General features: G+C 40.7%; 1 protein-coding gene across 1 annotated transcript in view; it reads left to right on the forward strand.

Moving 5' to 3' along the window:
- Positions 1-11022, forward strand: part of CAPN6 (calpain 6) — a 31072-nt gene extending 20050 nt beyond the window's left edge. Inside the window, exons 6-13 of the mRNA XM_033120181.1 lie at positions 5270-5463; positions 5719-5796; positions 5902-6088; positions 7089-7211; positions 7390-7592; positions 8162-8283; positions 8653-8789; positions 9392-11022. Coding sequence (XP_032976072.1) covers positions 5270-5463; positions 5719-5796; positions 5902-6088; positions 7089-7211; positions 7390-7592; positions 8162-8283; positions 8653-8789; positions 9392-9574 — 1227 coding nt within the window. The 3' untranslated portion in view covers positions 9575-11022. The remainder of the gene's footprint in view (positions 1-5269; positions 5464-5718; positions 5797-5901; positions 6089-7088; positions 7212-7389; positions 7593-8161; positions 8284-8652; positions 8790-9391) is intronic.
- The last annotated feature ends 4983 nt before the right edge of the window (positions 11023-16005 follow it).

The following is a 16005-nucleotide window of genomic DNA, read 5'->3' on the forward strand; positions in this document are numbered from 1 at the left end:
CAACTTTACTGTATTCGCTGACTGTTTCTAACAGCTTTTTGGAGGAGTCTTTAGGGTTTTCTATATATAGCATCATGTCATCTGCAAAGAGTGATAATTTAACTGCTTCATTCCCTATTTGGATGTGTTTTATTTCTTTCTCTTGCCTGATTGCTCTGGCGAGGACTTGCAACACTATGTTGAAAAGCAGAGGTGATTGGGGACAGCCCTGTCATGTTCCTGAACGTAGAGCAACGGGCTTCAGTTTTTCACCATTAATTATGAGATTAGCTGAGGTCTTGTCATAGATGGCCTTTATTATGTTAATATATTTTCCTTCTATACTTTTTTTGTTAAGTGTTTTAATCATAAATGGATGCTGTATATTTTCAAATGCTTTTTCAGCATCAATTGATATAATCATATGATTTTTGTCCTTTATTTTGTTTATGTGATGTGTCACGTTGGTGGATTTGCGGATGTTGAACCATCCTTGTGCCCCGGGGATGAACCCTACTTGGTCGTAATGAATGATCTTTTTAATACATTGTTTTATTCGATTTTCTAGAATTTTGTTTAGGATTATTGCATCTGTATTCATCGGAGATATTGGCCTGTAGTTTTCTTTTTTTGTGTTGTCCTTACCAGGTTTTGGTATCAGGGTAATGTTGGCCTCATAAAATGAGTTAGGGAGTACTGTCTCTTCTTCAATTTTTTGGAAGAGTTTGAGCAGAATTGGTATTAGATCCTCTTTGAAGGTTTGGTAGAATTCACTAGTGAAGCCATCTGGTCCAGGACTTTTGCTTTTGGGAAGTTTTTGGGTGACTAGTTCAGTTTCATTACTGGTGATCGGTCTGTTTAGATTTTTCAGTTCTTCATGGTTCAGCCTTGGAAGGCTATATGTTTCTAAGAACTTGTCCATTTCTTCTAGGTTATTGAATTTGGTGGCATACAGTCCTGCATAGTACTATATGTGTACTATGGATGATCCATTGTATTTCTGTGGTGTCCGTAATAACTTCCCCTTTTTCATTTCTGATTTTGTTAACTAGTGTCTTCACTCTTTTAATCTTCTTGAGTCTAGCCAAGGATTTGTCGATTTTCTTAATCTTTTCAAAGAACCAGCTCCCTGTCACGTTAATTTTTTCTATTGTCCTTTTGTTATCTATTTCATTTAGTTCTGCTCTGATTTTTGTTATTTCCTTTCTTCTGCTCACCTTGGGTTTCACTTGTTCTTCATTTTCTAGTACTTTATGATGTAACGTGAGGTTATGTATTTGGGATTTCTCTTGTTTCTTGAGATAGGCCTGTAATGATATAAATTTCCCTCTTAAAGCTGTTTTCGCTGCATCCCAAAAATTTTGGTAGGATGTATTTTCATTGTCATTTGTTTCTATGTTTCTTTTGATCTCTCCTCTAATTTCTTCTTTGACCCAGTCGTTCTTTGAAAGTAAGTTGTTTATTCTCCATGTATTTGTGTATTTTTCCTGCTTTCTTTTTACAGTTGATATCCAATTTCAAAGCCTTGTGATCAGAGAATATGTTTGGTATGTTTATAATCTTCTTAAATTTGCTGAGGTTGATTTTATGTCCCAAAATATGGTCTATCCTTGAGAATGTTCCATGAACACTAGAAAAAAATGTATAGTCTGATATTTTAAAACGAAGTGCACTATACATGTCAATTATGTCCATTTCATCTAATGTGTCATTTAAGGCTGCTCTTTCGTTATTTATTTTCTGTTTGGATGATCTATCCCTAGCTGTCAATGATGTATTTAAGTCCCCTAGTATAACTGTGTTTTGGTCAATTTCTCCCTTTAGTTCTGTTAGTAGTTGCTTGGTATATTTCGGTGCTCCCTGACTGGGGGCATAAATATTGATGACTGTTATGTCTTGTTGTATAGTCCCCTTTACCATAATGAAATGTCCATCTTTGTCTCTTGTTATCTTTTTTCACCCTGAAATCTGTTTCATCTGATATCATTATGGCTACACATGATTTTCTCTGGGTACCATTAGCTTGGAGTGTCAATTTCCACCCTTTCACTTTGAGTCTATGCTTGTCCTTGTAGCTGAGATATGTCTCTTGGAGCCAGCATATTGTTGGGCTCAGTTTTATGATCCAATCTTCTACTCTTTAACTTTTTATTGGTGAGTGCAGTCCATTTATATTTAGGGTGATTATTGATATGTGAGGATTTCCTGTCATTCTATCTTTAGTTTTCTGGTAAGGCTGTGTCTCCATTGTTTCTTTGCCTTTTTGTTTTTGTCTATTATTTCTGTGTGGTGGTATTCTATGATGTATCCCTCTGTTTCTTCTTTTATTACAGTATATTTCTCAGTTCTGGATTTTTTTTAAGTGGTTATCCTTAAGGTACGTAAAAGAAAGTTTAATATTTAGAGTGTTACATTTTCTTCAACATGCTTACTTTCTCCATTCCCATATTCTGGTTCAGGCGTTTCTCTCCCCCTTTTCATGTTTTGGTTTCCACATATTGTCCCTGTTGATGGTGGTCGAATAGCCTCCTTTAGTATTTCTTGTAGTACAGGTCATGTATTAGAATATTCCCTCAGCTTCTGTATGTCTGGAAAGGTCTTTATTCCTCCTTCACATCTAAAGGATATCTTTGCTAGATATATTATTCTTGGCTCATAATTTCTCTCTTTCAATAGTTTGAATATTTGGTTCCACTCCCTCCATGGCCTGTAGAGTTTCTGCTGAAAAATCTGATGATGATCTAATGGGCTTTCCTTTGTAGGTTACTGTCTTCTGTTCCCTGGCTGCCTTGAGAATTCTTTCTTTGTCATTGATTTTAGACAGCTTCAATACAATGTGCCTTGGAAAAGGCCTGTTGGGAATGAGGTAATTACGTGTTCTATTTGCTTCCTGGATTCGAGGATCAAGTTCTGTCCACAAGTTTGGGAAGTTCTCATCAACAATTTGTTTGAATATATTCTCCGTTCCCTTCTCTCTTTCTTCTCCTACTGGTATGCCCATTATTCTTTTATTGCTCTTTCTGATGGAGTCAGAAAGTCCTTGTAGAGTTCTTTCATTTCTTTTAAGTCTCAAGTCTCTTTCTTCTTCCATCTGTGTAATTTCCAGGTTTCTGTCTTCGATGTCACTGATTCTTTCCTCCATCTGGTCAACTCTACTAACCAAACTGGTTATTTCATTCTTAATTTTTTCTATTGAGTTCTTAATCTCCAGAAATTCTATTTGGTTCTTTTTTAAAATTTCAATCTCTTTTGTAAAATGCTCATGTTGTTCTCTGATTGTGTTTCTGAGTTCATTAAACTGCCTTTCTGTGTTTTCTTGCATCTCACTGAGTTTGTTCAGAACTGCAATCTTGAATTATCTGTCATTTAAGTCACAGATTTCCATAGCCTTAAGTTCCTTTTCTGGAGACAAATTGTCCCTGTTGATGGTGGTCGAATAGCCTCGAATAGACAAAAGTCTCCAGAAAACACTTTCTTTCTGAGCTCTCTTGCTGCCTTGGTTATTCATGGCAATTACTGATTTATTATTTCTCTTCCTAGACATCTACAGGAGTGGCTTCTGCAACAGGTTGATAGGAAGAGGTCTTTCTTTTGTTTTCCAGTACTTGTTGGTAGAATATTTTATTTTCCTTCAGACTGCCGTGGTTTTTTTCTCCCTCACACGGTAGTGCTATGTTTTCTCTGCACTATTCCAGCTTCTCACACAATGGGGTGATTTCCTGGGAGACGGGCTTCTCCTCTGTTAATAGTTCGCCTGGGTCACAGGGCGCAGTGTCCCTGTGGGTATGCGGAGAGCTTTTGAAGTTCCAAAGCTCTTCCTGCCCCAGATTTAGAGCTCGTATCTTTCAGCAGTTCTGTTTACTCCTGCAGGGACCTCCCCAGATAGGTGGGTACAGGGCCTGTGTGAGTTGTGAGATGTGGCCCACAGCAATGTCGGTGACCACCACCACAGCCTGTCCTGCTTCCATAGCTCCTTCCCCTTTGCCGGAACTAGTTGGGCTGCGAACCTGTGTCTGCGGTCCACAGTTCTCAGAACAGCAAATATCCTGTTCTTTTGATCTGACACTGCTACTGTTCTGCTTCTAGCACCGGGCAGGTGGGAGCGGGGCAAGCTCTGTGAGGGCCGGAAGGGGGCGGCTCGTCTCATTGCCTAAGGCTTCCGTTCTCTGCTCAGCAGTGAGGGCTTAAACCACCGTTTTCAGCCTTCTTCCCTCAGTCTTTGCTCCGAGGTCTCTGCTGTGATCGTTGGTTTCAGCTGTGTTATATGCTGCTCCCTCAGCCCTGTGGGCCATAAGCACAATCCTAGCAGTCCAAGTTCTTCCCTGTCCCGCAGCTGCGGTAGTTCCTGGATGCAGCAAGCTCCGAGCACTGAGCTAGGTCTGCGTCCTGCTCCCGCGCGGCTCCGTCCCCACACTTCTCCCTTCCCTCCTCCCCCACTCGCGCGATGCCCCCACCTTTAGATGAATTCAGTAGTGGGCCTCTTCGTCTTGCCTTTCTGATGTGCAGGGAGTCCTTTGTGGAGTTATTGTTGTTCGATTAGTTTTAAATTACAGGGGAGCTTTACAGAGGCTACCCTCACTCTGCCATTTTGATGACATCCTCCTTGATGATAGCCATTTTGACTGGTGTGAGGTGGTATCTCATTGTGGTTTTTATTTGCATTTCTCTGATGTTTAGTGATGTTGAGCATTTCTTCATATGTCTGTTTGCCATCTGTATGTCCTTTTTAGAAAAATGTCTCTTCATGTCCTCTGTCCATTTTTTAATTGGGTTGTTTGTTTTTTTAGAGTTGAATTGAGTAAGTTTTTTTATAAATTTGTGATATTAACCCCTTATCAGATATATCATTGGCAAATATCTTTTCCCATTCAGTGGGATCCCTTTTTGTTTTATCGTTTGTACCTGTCATTTCACTGGGGGCCAACATAGCATCTGAGCTGGTATAAATAGCCTCTGTTAATTTATCCCTCATGCCTCTCTGTTCCTGGATGTTGAAGTTATAGCTTTGTTGCTCAAGAAGTAAACCAGCCATATAAATTTTAATGCTGTTCATATCAATGTAGTACTGTGGGTCATTTGAATCTGAATTGGTTAGGTGATTTGTTATATTAAATTCTTCATTTCCTTTCCTTCACGTGCTCTGTGACAATTTAGGGGTCAGGATCAAATTTTTATCTGCTTAGGGAAAACTAACTTCAACCATACTGTGGTATACCAATAAAGGAAGATGAGGAGCCAGGCCTTGGGTCTCCCAATTCTTGTGCTCTTATGTATCTTCTTTTGCTCTCAGTCTCCCAATCAAGAAGAACAAGAAGTTGAAACTGATTGGGGTCTACTGAAGGGCCATACCTACACCATGACTGATATTCGCAAGATCCGTCTTGGAGAGAGACTTGTGCAAGTCTTCGGTACTGAGAAGCTGTATATGGTTCGTCTGAGGAACCCCTTGGGAAGACAGGAATGGAGTGGCCCCTGGAGTGAAATGTGAGTGCCATTCTAGTTTGGCTACTACATCCCCAAAGCCCTATCGTTCTCCCAAACTCTAAAGTTTAGACTGCTAGTGGCCTGTTGATGCTCAATGACATCTGTGGGCTCTTCTTAAGCATGGGGTCTTGGACCCAGCTGGAGGTGAGATAAAGCAGGCCCAATCCTCATGCATTCTGTTTCTTTGGCATACTGCTTCCTGTAGGAAGTCAATGGCAGACAAAACGGCTTATCCCTTTGTTCATTTGCCTTTAGTTCTGAAGAATGGCAGCAACTGACTGCAGCAGATCGCAAGAACCTGGGGCTGGTTATGTCTGATGATGGAGAGTTTTGGTGAGGAGAAGTTTTCTGTGTTAAGGAAATTGTGGCTTCTACATGGAACCACAGGGGTAGGTATTGAGTACATCTTCATTTCTTTCTTGTCCTCCTTCCATTCAGGATGAGCCTAGAGGACTTTTGCCGCAACTTTCGTGAACTAAATGTCTGCCGCAATGTGTACAACCCCATTTTGGGCCAAAAGGAGCTGGAGTCGGTAGTGGGATGCTGGACTGTGAATGATGATCCCCTGATGAACCGTTCAGGTGGCTGCTATAACAACCAGGACACCTTCCTGCAGAATCCTCAGGTTTGAGTAATTTCTTTTTCTTTGCCTCCAAGTTGTCAAGGCAATAGGAACCCAGGCTCACCTTGGAGTATTTGTCTGACATCAGTTCTTCCATTTGCAGCTATTGTGTAACATTCGTCAAACAAGATACCTAGCAATTGGCTCACATGCTTGTAAAGCATGTCAGACTGTGTCTCTTGGCAGAGACATATCTTAGCAACATTATCAAGTCTGAGCCATCTCCTCTAACCTGCCTCTCCCCTGGCCATATTGCCTAATATAGCTCTTTGACAACCCCCACTTCCTTGTGATGGTCCCACATTGGAGAGAAAGGATCTTCTGCCAGACATTTTCTCAATTATTTTTCATTTCTTTTCTGCCTAACTGTTATTTTGAGGGCACATTTACTATATGTGTCCTCTTTCTCATGCAGGTGACTCTTTTGAACCCCATCATTATACCTCCTTTTTCTCATCTAGAACCAGGTCATTTTTTTCCCAGGATTTGACTTGCTACCCTAAAATGGTGGTAGCAAAGCATCACTTCTCTGAGGAAGTGGATCCAGCCCTCTACAAGCAACATATCTGGGCTGGCAATAGGAGGTTAGCCTAGGGGGACGCTGCACTGTCAGGTTAAGTTAAATAAGAATACTTTCTGTCTTTATATGTTCTGGAATTTTTCTTTGTACAGCTTTTAAAAGTAAGAGGACAATAATAAAAACACCCAAGATCCATCAAGAACTTATTAAAACAAAGCATACCCTCTTTGGCATCAAAGACGTAGGCATGAAGTTATCTCTATTGAAGTTATTTCAATACATGCTGAATGCTATAGGGAAAATCAAGTATGATCTACACTTACTAAGTCAACAAATTATTCAAGGCCTCATTGTATGGCCAGTGTCATAGCCCAGAAAATAGCCCACGTCTCTGCTTTCCAATGTAGTTTTCTTTCCTAAAATTTGAGCTGGCTTATCTGAAATGGGAATGCTAACTAAGCTCCCTGGTGGCCTCTCCCTTAGTACATCTTCACTGTGCCTGAGGATGGACACAAGGTCATCATGTCACTGCAACAGAAGGACCTACGTACTTACCGTCGCATGGGAAGACCTGATAATTACATCATTGGCTTTGAGCTCTTCAAGGTAAGAATGGGTATTTGGAGCTGAGAGAATGATGGCAAATGGAGTAAAAATTAGGATTGCTTGCAGTTAGGAGAATTAAGAAAGGTCCAGGGATAAATAAAGAAGAGGACCTAGGATGTTCCAACACAAAAACTATGACTTGAGTGGAATGGAGCATTTCATTCTATTTCATTTCCAGGTGGAGATGAACCGCAAATTCCGCCTTCACCACCTCTATATCCAGGAGCGTGCTGGGACTTCCACCTATATTGATACACGCACAGTGTTCCTGAGCAAGTACCTGAAGAAGGGCAACTATGTGCTTATCCCAACCATGTTTCAGCATGGCCGCACCAGCGAGTTTCTCCTGAGAATCTTCTCTGAATTGCCTGTCCAGCTCAGGTTCAGTTTTCTCGGCCAGCACTGCAAACTCCCATTCTATGCTTTGCCTCCAATCCTAATCACCTTGGCCCTTTCTCCTTATGCAGACACTGAAAGGGACAACATAAGCACATCAGATTTAACTTAAATGATGGTGGTAGAAATATTTCTCAAAGTGGGGTTATGAGAAATTACCCAGTGGTGGTCTGAACTTCAAAGCTCTGACCTGCCATTAAAGGGGAACAGGCCTACAGCCTCAGCTTTTCCACTTATATTTTATCTCTGTTCTCTGGCTGACTCTCTTCTCTAAGACAGCTGGCACTCTTCACTGTTCCTCTGTTATGTTCTGAATGCTGGGCCATTAAAGCTACCTTTTCACCCCAGTTCTGCCTACTTTGATCTTTATCTGCTGGTCCTTAAAGCAAGGGGAAAGGAAAACACACTCATAAAATGTAAGCTATGTTTGAGGAGGAATGGGCTAGGTCACTCAGCATTTCATGCTTTTCAGCAACAATGTCTGCTTTGGCAAGCCTGTCTCCTCATCAAAAGGCATTCATCATCAATAATGTGCCTTCCTTTTGATGTTCCAGGGAACTGACTCTGGACATGCCCAAGATGTCCTGCTGGAACCTGGCTCGTGGCTACCCAAAGGTAGTTACACAGATCACTGTTCACAGCGCTGAAGGCCTGGAGAAGAAGTATGCCAATGAAAGTAAGAAATGCAGGGGTGTCTGGTAAAACAAAATTCAGTTTCATTTATTGCATGTATGTTAGAAAAAGTGGTCATAAATAATTCTCTCCAATGGTATTTTCAGTCTAGACAAGTCAGGATGGCTCTCAATTGTGGCAGTGAATGGAATGTAAACTTCTTTGGGCAAGGCCTATAGAATATTCTTTTTATATTTTTATATTCTTTATAAAGTATAGAAAAGAAAAGGGAAGCACAAACACAAATCCTAGGTCTTTCTGGTACCTGGTATTGTGCTCAAAGTCCCAGAATAGACTTAGGAAGATAGTTTCTTGACTATCTGGAAAGAGAACTGTAATCACTGTGTTAAAAACAAATGTCACTTTGTTCCAGATGTGAACCCATATTTGGTCATCAAGTGTGGAAAGGAAGAAGTCCGTTCTCCTATCCAAAAGAATACTGTTCATGCCATTTTTGACACTCAGGCCATTTTCTACAGAAGGACCACTGACATTCCTATTATAGTGCAGGTAAGAATATCAATACTGGTCCCCAGAATGGCTCGTATTCACCATCAGATACCAGATTATCCCAAGTGCCTCATATATGTCTAGGATACAGAGCAAGGGTTATCCTTATTTTTTGTATATTTGTTTCATACTCAAAGACACGTCCCACCAGGCACAGACACTGACTTCCTTATTAATCTCCATCCTAAATATCTTATTTTCCCTCTTATTTCATTGTTGGCAGAAGCTCTTATGTTCATAGGTACACACGTTAACAGATGTACTGTAAAATCTCATGAGAAGAAGCATATGCCAGTTCAGATGACCCTGATCCTGCTAGGTCAGGATAAACCATTATAGTTTGGTTGTTCTTCTGACTAATGATTCTGACCAGCTACCTTGAAGTAGCCATCTCATAGGTCAAGGTTGATCTTGAGCTCTGCTTGCTGGTTTTTCATCACTGTTTGAGGTATCTTCCCCTCAGCCAGAGAGGTATCATGAAAGATCATCTTTTGGTTTTTAAACAGAACTTTCAAGCTCAGCATTAGGTTCTAGATGCCACTGGACAAAGTCTAATCTCATAGAGGGTTGCTCACCTTCACTCTCTTGACTTGTCTCTCCAGGTCTGGAACAGCCGAAAATTCTGTGATCAGTTCTTGGGGCAGGTTACTCTGGATGCTGACCCCAGTGACTGCCGTGATCTTAAGTCTCTGTACTTGCGTAAGAAGGGTGGTCCAACTGCCAAAGTCAAGCAAGGCCACATTAGCTTTAAGATTATTTCCAGCGATGATCTCACTGAGTTTTAAATCTCCAGCTCCAGAAAGTCCTGACAGAGCTCTCCATCCTTTTATTTTCTGTCAGATGCCAGGTCTTATCTAAGATGTATAATCTTTTGAAAGAAAGAAATTAATAGTAATTAACTTTTCCTTTCTTCTGATAAGTTCCCCATACCTCCCGATCCAAGTAGCATCAGTAGCAACATAATCTATATACCTCCAGCAGCTGGACAGGGGGAAGTGACAGTCATATCTGGAGATTATACAGATGTTTGATAAGAAAAGATCTCTGGAGCTTCTGGGGGTGAGATTCAAGCAGGACAATAACAACAGCCTGGATACCATACAGATGTCTTTGCTGCTTTCAGGTGCCCAATATGTCTTGTTGAGGGCATGTTGAGGAATGAGGAGGGGTGATCAAGGCCAAGCTGGTCTAGCCTGACATCCCAGCTCCTCACTGAACATTATAGATTTCTCAGCAGCATTTTACCTAGCAGCCAGAGCCTGCTTATAAGTCTCCAGCCCTTACCATCACCACCAGCACCACCACTAGCACCACCACCACCTCCACTATCACCATCATCATCTCCAGAAAGTGTAGTCCTTCCCTAACCTATGTCACCCCCCCACAGTTGGTTTTACATTCATGTCGAGGAAGCTTCCTGGGTGCTTAATCAAGAACCGGAGTTCAGTGAGGCCTAGACAGTGGGAAAGGCCTGAGCTCCAGCTCAATGGAAGCCAGCCGTGTGCCACAAGAGGGAAAAGTGGAAGAAGCTGCAGTGGGAGACAAAGCTTTTGTCCCCTACCCATCCACACACACCTACACTCACACACGCGCACATGGGCACACATGAACTACCATTTAGGCAGTCAGTGGGCAAGAGGAAGGATGAATAAGTACCACACACCCTGAAAGTATAAGAAAATCCATCCAGGCATAGTACAACCAGTTTGGGGCCCCTGACTGCAATGTGAAACCTCCTGCTGCTAGGTTTACAAACAAGCCTCTTGTCCTGTGCCTCCTAATATCATTGGTAGTGAAGACCCCATCTGAGGGCTTAGGACTTTGGGTCCCAGTCCAGGCTTTTCTCTCAGTTAGGAAGCTTCAATCCCTGGGGTTGTTTGTTTGCATTCTTATTTTTCAGTACTTCTACAACATTTTCTCTAGAGTCAGTCATTCTCAAATGTTCTTCCCTCCATTTCATCTATCAACATTCTACCCCTCCTTCAAGGCCCAGCATAAATACCACCTCCTCCATGAAGCCTTTCCTAACCGTCCTAAACCCTCATATCCAACAATATTTCAATGCTTCTGCAATGATGAAAATATCATAGTTGTAGTACCTAGTCTAGTACAGTACGCATTCATTTAAAAATATTTTGTAGGTTTTTTTTTTTTTTTTTTTAGCTTTCCTATCATGTTTTTCATTCTGTGTAACTTCTGCAGTGCCTTCACTACACTGCCTTACATAATCCAAACCACAATAAAATTCACATTCAATAAATTGACCAGTTCTGACTTGATTTGCTGGCACAGGAAAGATGACAAGAGTGGCCATCTGCTGAGACTTGTTTCAGAGCCAGTAGAGGTAGAGGTGGGGTAGGGGTACTTCATGCAACCTGAACCCAGGTACAAGTCTGATGGGTGCAGAGGTACCAGCTGCACTCTGATGGTACAGTCCTTCATCCAGGTCGTGGGGGTGGGTGGTTGGGAAAATGGAGAAAGGCCCTCTTTTATTCCATATTTAAGAATATTTGGATGATATTTTGGGTTACACGATTTGAAATCCCTCTGGAATTGGACTCAAGGTCAAAGCTATAGTGGCCAGATTTTTCAAAGGCACACCTCCCAACAGGAAAAAATCCCAAACCTTCCCTCCCAGCATATCCATTACAGCTGAATGAATGTGAAGACTTCACCCACTTGTTTCAACACTCAGTCTGCCATCTGCCCATTTCAGAGTAGGTTATGGGGGAAGCTCTTCTCTTTTTTCCTTAAGCCCTGCCTCCTGACAGGAAAGGATATGCAGGCAGGGGAGGGGTCTCTAAGCTCAAGAGAACAATCCTCAAGCACATCCCTCATCCCCTGTCCCTTCAAAGCTAGCCCAAAACACATTAGAAATGACATCTTATATACAGGTATTAAGACGTGGTAGAGCTTTGTCAAAAGTGCGGTATCCAATTCAGGTAATGTAGTAGTTTTATATCGTCACCAGATGGCACTATGACATTATAATTAAATTCAAAGAAGCTACCACTATTTTGTTTCTTAAGGATGAGAATTTTTTCCCAACTAAAAAGGTAGAAAAGAAAGGAACTAACACTTTTTAATTGTCTGCTATATGTCAGACACTATGCACAATGATTTATATATGTGATCTCATTTAATGCCCATAACCATATGAAGTGCTGTCATTATCTCTGATTTTCAGATAAGGAAATTAAGAAACAGAGAAGCTAAATAACTTTCTCAAGGATGTCCAGTCAACAATCATGTCATGATTATTAGTCAGATGATCATGTCTATTTGATTCCTAAACCTTAACCTTTTCCATGAAAATATGCTGTCCCCAGAAAGTTATAGCATCTTCCCTACATCTGTATTACTAGTTGTGTATCCACAATACTATATCAACAACTGCACAGATATACCAAATGTTTCTCTCAGAATCTTTAGCTCTCTAACTTATGTATGCAAGCAGATACTTATGCACACATGCATATAACGTGTCGGTAGACCTGGTCTGCTCAAAAGAAATCCAATGCACTAACACATATGAATATGTATTTGATAAAAACAACATAAATGAATCTCAAAATAATTATGCTGAGTGAAAGAAGTAAAAAAAAAAATAAATGTATCTTGCCTGATTCTATTCATATAAAATCTAAAAAATGTGTACTACTCTATAATGACATAAATCTTATCATTGCTTGCCTGAGGAGGTGTGGAGGGGAGAAAGGAAAGGAATACAAAGTGGTCTGAGGAAATTTTAGGGAGTAATGATTTGTCTATTATTTTAAAACTACTATGTATTTTGATTGTCATGTTGGTTTACATGACTGTATGCATTTTTCAAAGCTCAACTGATTTTTACTATAAATACATTTTTTAAAAATGAAGCCTCATAACCATTTTACCCTCCCTGACCAATCTTCTAAAGTTATCACAGGTATTATGTTAAAATATGTTTAAAAATTCTTCAGACAATGTTATACTTTTTGTTTTCAGTGGTCATACATATTTTAAAGATTTTAAGAGTAAGAAAATAGTCTTTTATATTGACTATTTCTGTTTCTCAGTTTTTCTTTTATTAAAGTTTATTGGGGTGACAATTGTTAGCAAAGTTACATAGGTTTCAGGTGTACAATTCTGTAATACATCATCTACATATTGTGTGATCACCACCCAGAATCAGTTCTCCTTCCACCACCATATATTTGATCCCTTTTATCCTCATTTACCACCCCTCCCCCCTTATCCTCTGGTAACCACTAAACTATTGTCTGTGAGTTTTTGTTACTTTATTTGTTTGTCTTGTTCCTTTGTTGTTTTCAGTTTTATATACCACATATCAGTGAAATCATATGGTTCTCGACTTTTTCCGTCTCAATAATTTGGCTTAGCATAACAATCTCAAGATCTAGCTATGTTGTTGCAAATGGCATTATTTCATCTTTTCTTATGGCAGAATAATATTCCATTATACATATATATCACATCTTCTTTACGTAATCGTCTATTAAGGACACTGGTTGTTTCCATGTCTTGGGCACCATACAGAAAGCTGAAATAAATATTGGAACACATATATCTTTACGGATAAATGTTTTCAGACTTTTTGGGTAGATACCCAGGAGAGGGATTGCTGGGTCACATGGTAATTCTATTCTTTATTTTTTGAGGAACCTCTGAACTGCCTTCCATACTGGCTGCACCAATCTGCATTCCCACCAACAGTGTATGAGGGTTTCTTTTCCTCCACAGCCTCTCCAACACTTGTGACTACTTGTCTTGTTGATAATAGCCATTATAACTGGCGTGAGGAGACATCTCATTGTGGTTTTTATTTGCATTTCTCTGATCATTAGTGACATTGAGCATTTTTTCATATGCCCATTGGCCATTTGTATGTCCTCTTTGGATACCTATATATTTAGTTATAGTTGACATTCAATGTTATTCTACTTCAGCTCTTCAGGTGTATAACACATTGGTCAGGCATCTACACAGTCTATGACGTGATCCCCCTGATAAATCCAGTGCCCATTTGGCACCTTACATGATCTTTACAACATTGTTGATTATATTCCCCATACTGTATAAACTATCAATTTATATTTCTTAATGCCTTCACCTTTTTCACCCTGACCCCAATTCCATTCCCATCTATTACTCTATCTGGCACCATACCTAGTTATTACAATATTGTTGACTATATTCCTTATGCTATAACCTATATCCCCATGACTACTGTGTAACACCCAATTTGTTCTTCTTAATCCTTTCCTCTTTCACTCATCCTTAACCCCCTTCCCATCTTAAAGAAGTCCCTCTAGGAGTCTTTGTAATACTGGTTTGGTGGTGATGAACTCCTTCAGCTTTTACTTGTCTGGGAAGCTCCTTATCTGTCCTTCAATTATAAATGACAGCCTTACTGGGTAGAAGAATCTAGGTTGAATGTTGTTGCTTTTCATCACTTGAACTATTTCCTTACCTGCAAAATTTCTGTTGAGAAATCAGCTGCCAGTCTTATGGGGACTCCCTTGTAGGTAACTAACTGTTTTTCTCTTGCTGCTTTTAAGTTTCTCTCTTTGTATTTAACCTTTGGCATTTTAACTATGATGTTTCTTGGTGTTGGCCTTTTTGGGTTTATCTTGTTTGGGACTTTCTGTGCTTCCTGGGCTTGTATGTCCATTCCCCTCACCAAGTTAGGGAAGTTTTCTGTCATTATTTCTTCAAATAGGTTTTCAATTCCTTGCTCTTTCTCTTCTCCTTCTAATACTCTTATAATGCAAATGTTGGTACACTTGATGTTGTCCCGGAGGCCCCTTAAACACTCCTCAATTTTTTGAATTTTTTTTTTTTACACTGTTCTGGTTGGGTATTTTCTGATACCTTATCTTCTACATTGCTGAATGGATCCTCTGCTTCATCTAATCTACTGTTGATTCCCTGTAATATATTCTTTGTTGCCATTATTGTATCCTTTATTTCTGACTGGTTCTTTTTTATAGTTTCCATCTCCATTTTTATGAGATCATTCAGCATTCTTATAATCAGTGTTTGGAACTCTGTGTCTGATAGAATGCCTATCTCCATTTCGCTTAGTTCTTTTTCAGCAACTTTGTTCTGTTCTTTCATTTGGGACATGTTTCTTTGTCTCCCCATTTTGGCTGCCTGTGACGGGCCAGCCGCCACAAATCGAACAGTACCTGAATGGGGGAGTGGGAATGAAAAAAAGACACTCACACATGTAATGATGCGGCCGGTCTTCAGTGATCCTGAAGCCCTGAGTTTACTTTCCTTCACCAATTTATACCATCAGAGTACATGCAGCTTAGCAGTTACAGAAATGCATTACATCATTGAACGTAAATTTTTAACTTTAACATATAGACACTACAAATCACTAAAAGCTCCCCAAAGCAATTATCCCATAACAGAGCCTATCAATTATCCTGATAGCCATCAGTGATCTGTGTCCGAGAAACTGGCCATTCCCACCACATTCCTCAGCAACTTGTAAACACCCTCCAGTCGCAGGCAAAGATAACAACTGAGCCAGTCTGCAAGGCTTCAGAATAACAAGAAATTATGACTCCCCACAGCTGCCTCCCTGTGTTTTTTTACTATGTATTTGATAGAGTTGCTATGTCTTCTGGTCTTAGTAGAGTGGACTTATGTAGTAGGTGTGCTGTGGGTTTCAGTGGTGCAGTCTTTCTGGTCATCTGAACCACAGGCTCCAGGTTTGTCCTTTGTGTGGGTTGTGTGTGCCCTCCTCTTGTAATTGAGCCTTGGTTGATAATTGCACATCAATGTGAGTGACTGACCTTTGGGCTCACTGGTTGTAAGAACTAGGTTGACTACAGTGAAAGAGTTGTTGTGCAAGGGCTGATCCTATAGAGCAGGATCTGCCTCAGTAGGACTCTGGGGCCTGCCCAATCCACCTCTGGGGTGTGTCATACTTGGAGATGGCTAGGTGATGTTCCACCTCATTTTGAAGTTGGCCACTGAGGGTGTCAGCCCCAGGACCACCTTGGAGAGGATTCGCTGTAGGTCTACTTCAGCCACAGTCCATGCACCACCCAGGGCTGCCTAGCAGGAACCACAAAGAAATCAGCAGATGGCTGCCACCCGTGCTGTTCTTGGAAGCTCCTTGAGAGGCCAAGCTGAGAACCAAGGCTGGCTGCCTCTAGTGCCAGCTTAGGGCTGCTCAGCCAGAGATACAGGACATGCT

Source organism: Rhinolophus ferrumequinum, chromosome X (assembly GCF_004115265.2).
Source record: "Rhinolophus ferrumequinum isolate MPI-CBG mRhiFer1 chromosome X, mRhiFer1_v1.p, whole genome shotgun sequence".
NCBI classification, from domain to species: domain Eukaryota; kingdom Metazoa; phylum Chordata; class Mammalia; order Chiroptera; family Rhinolophidae; genus Rhinolophus; species Rhinolophus ferrumequinum.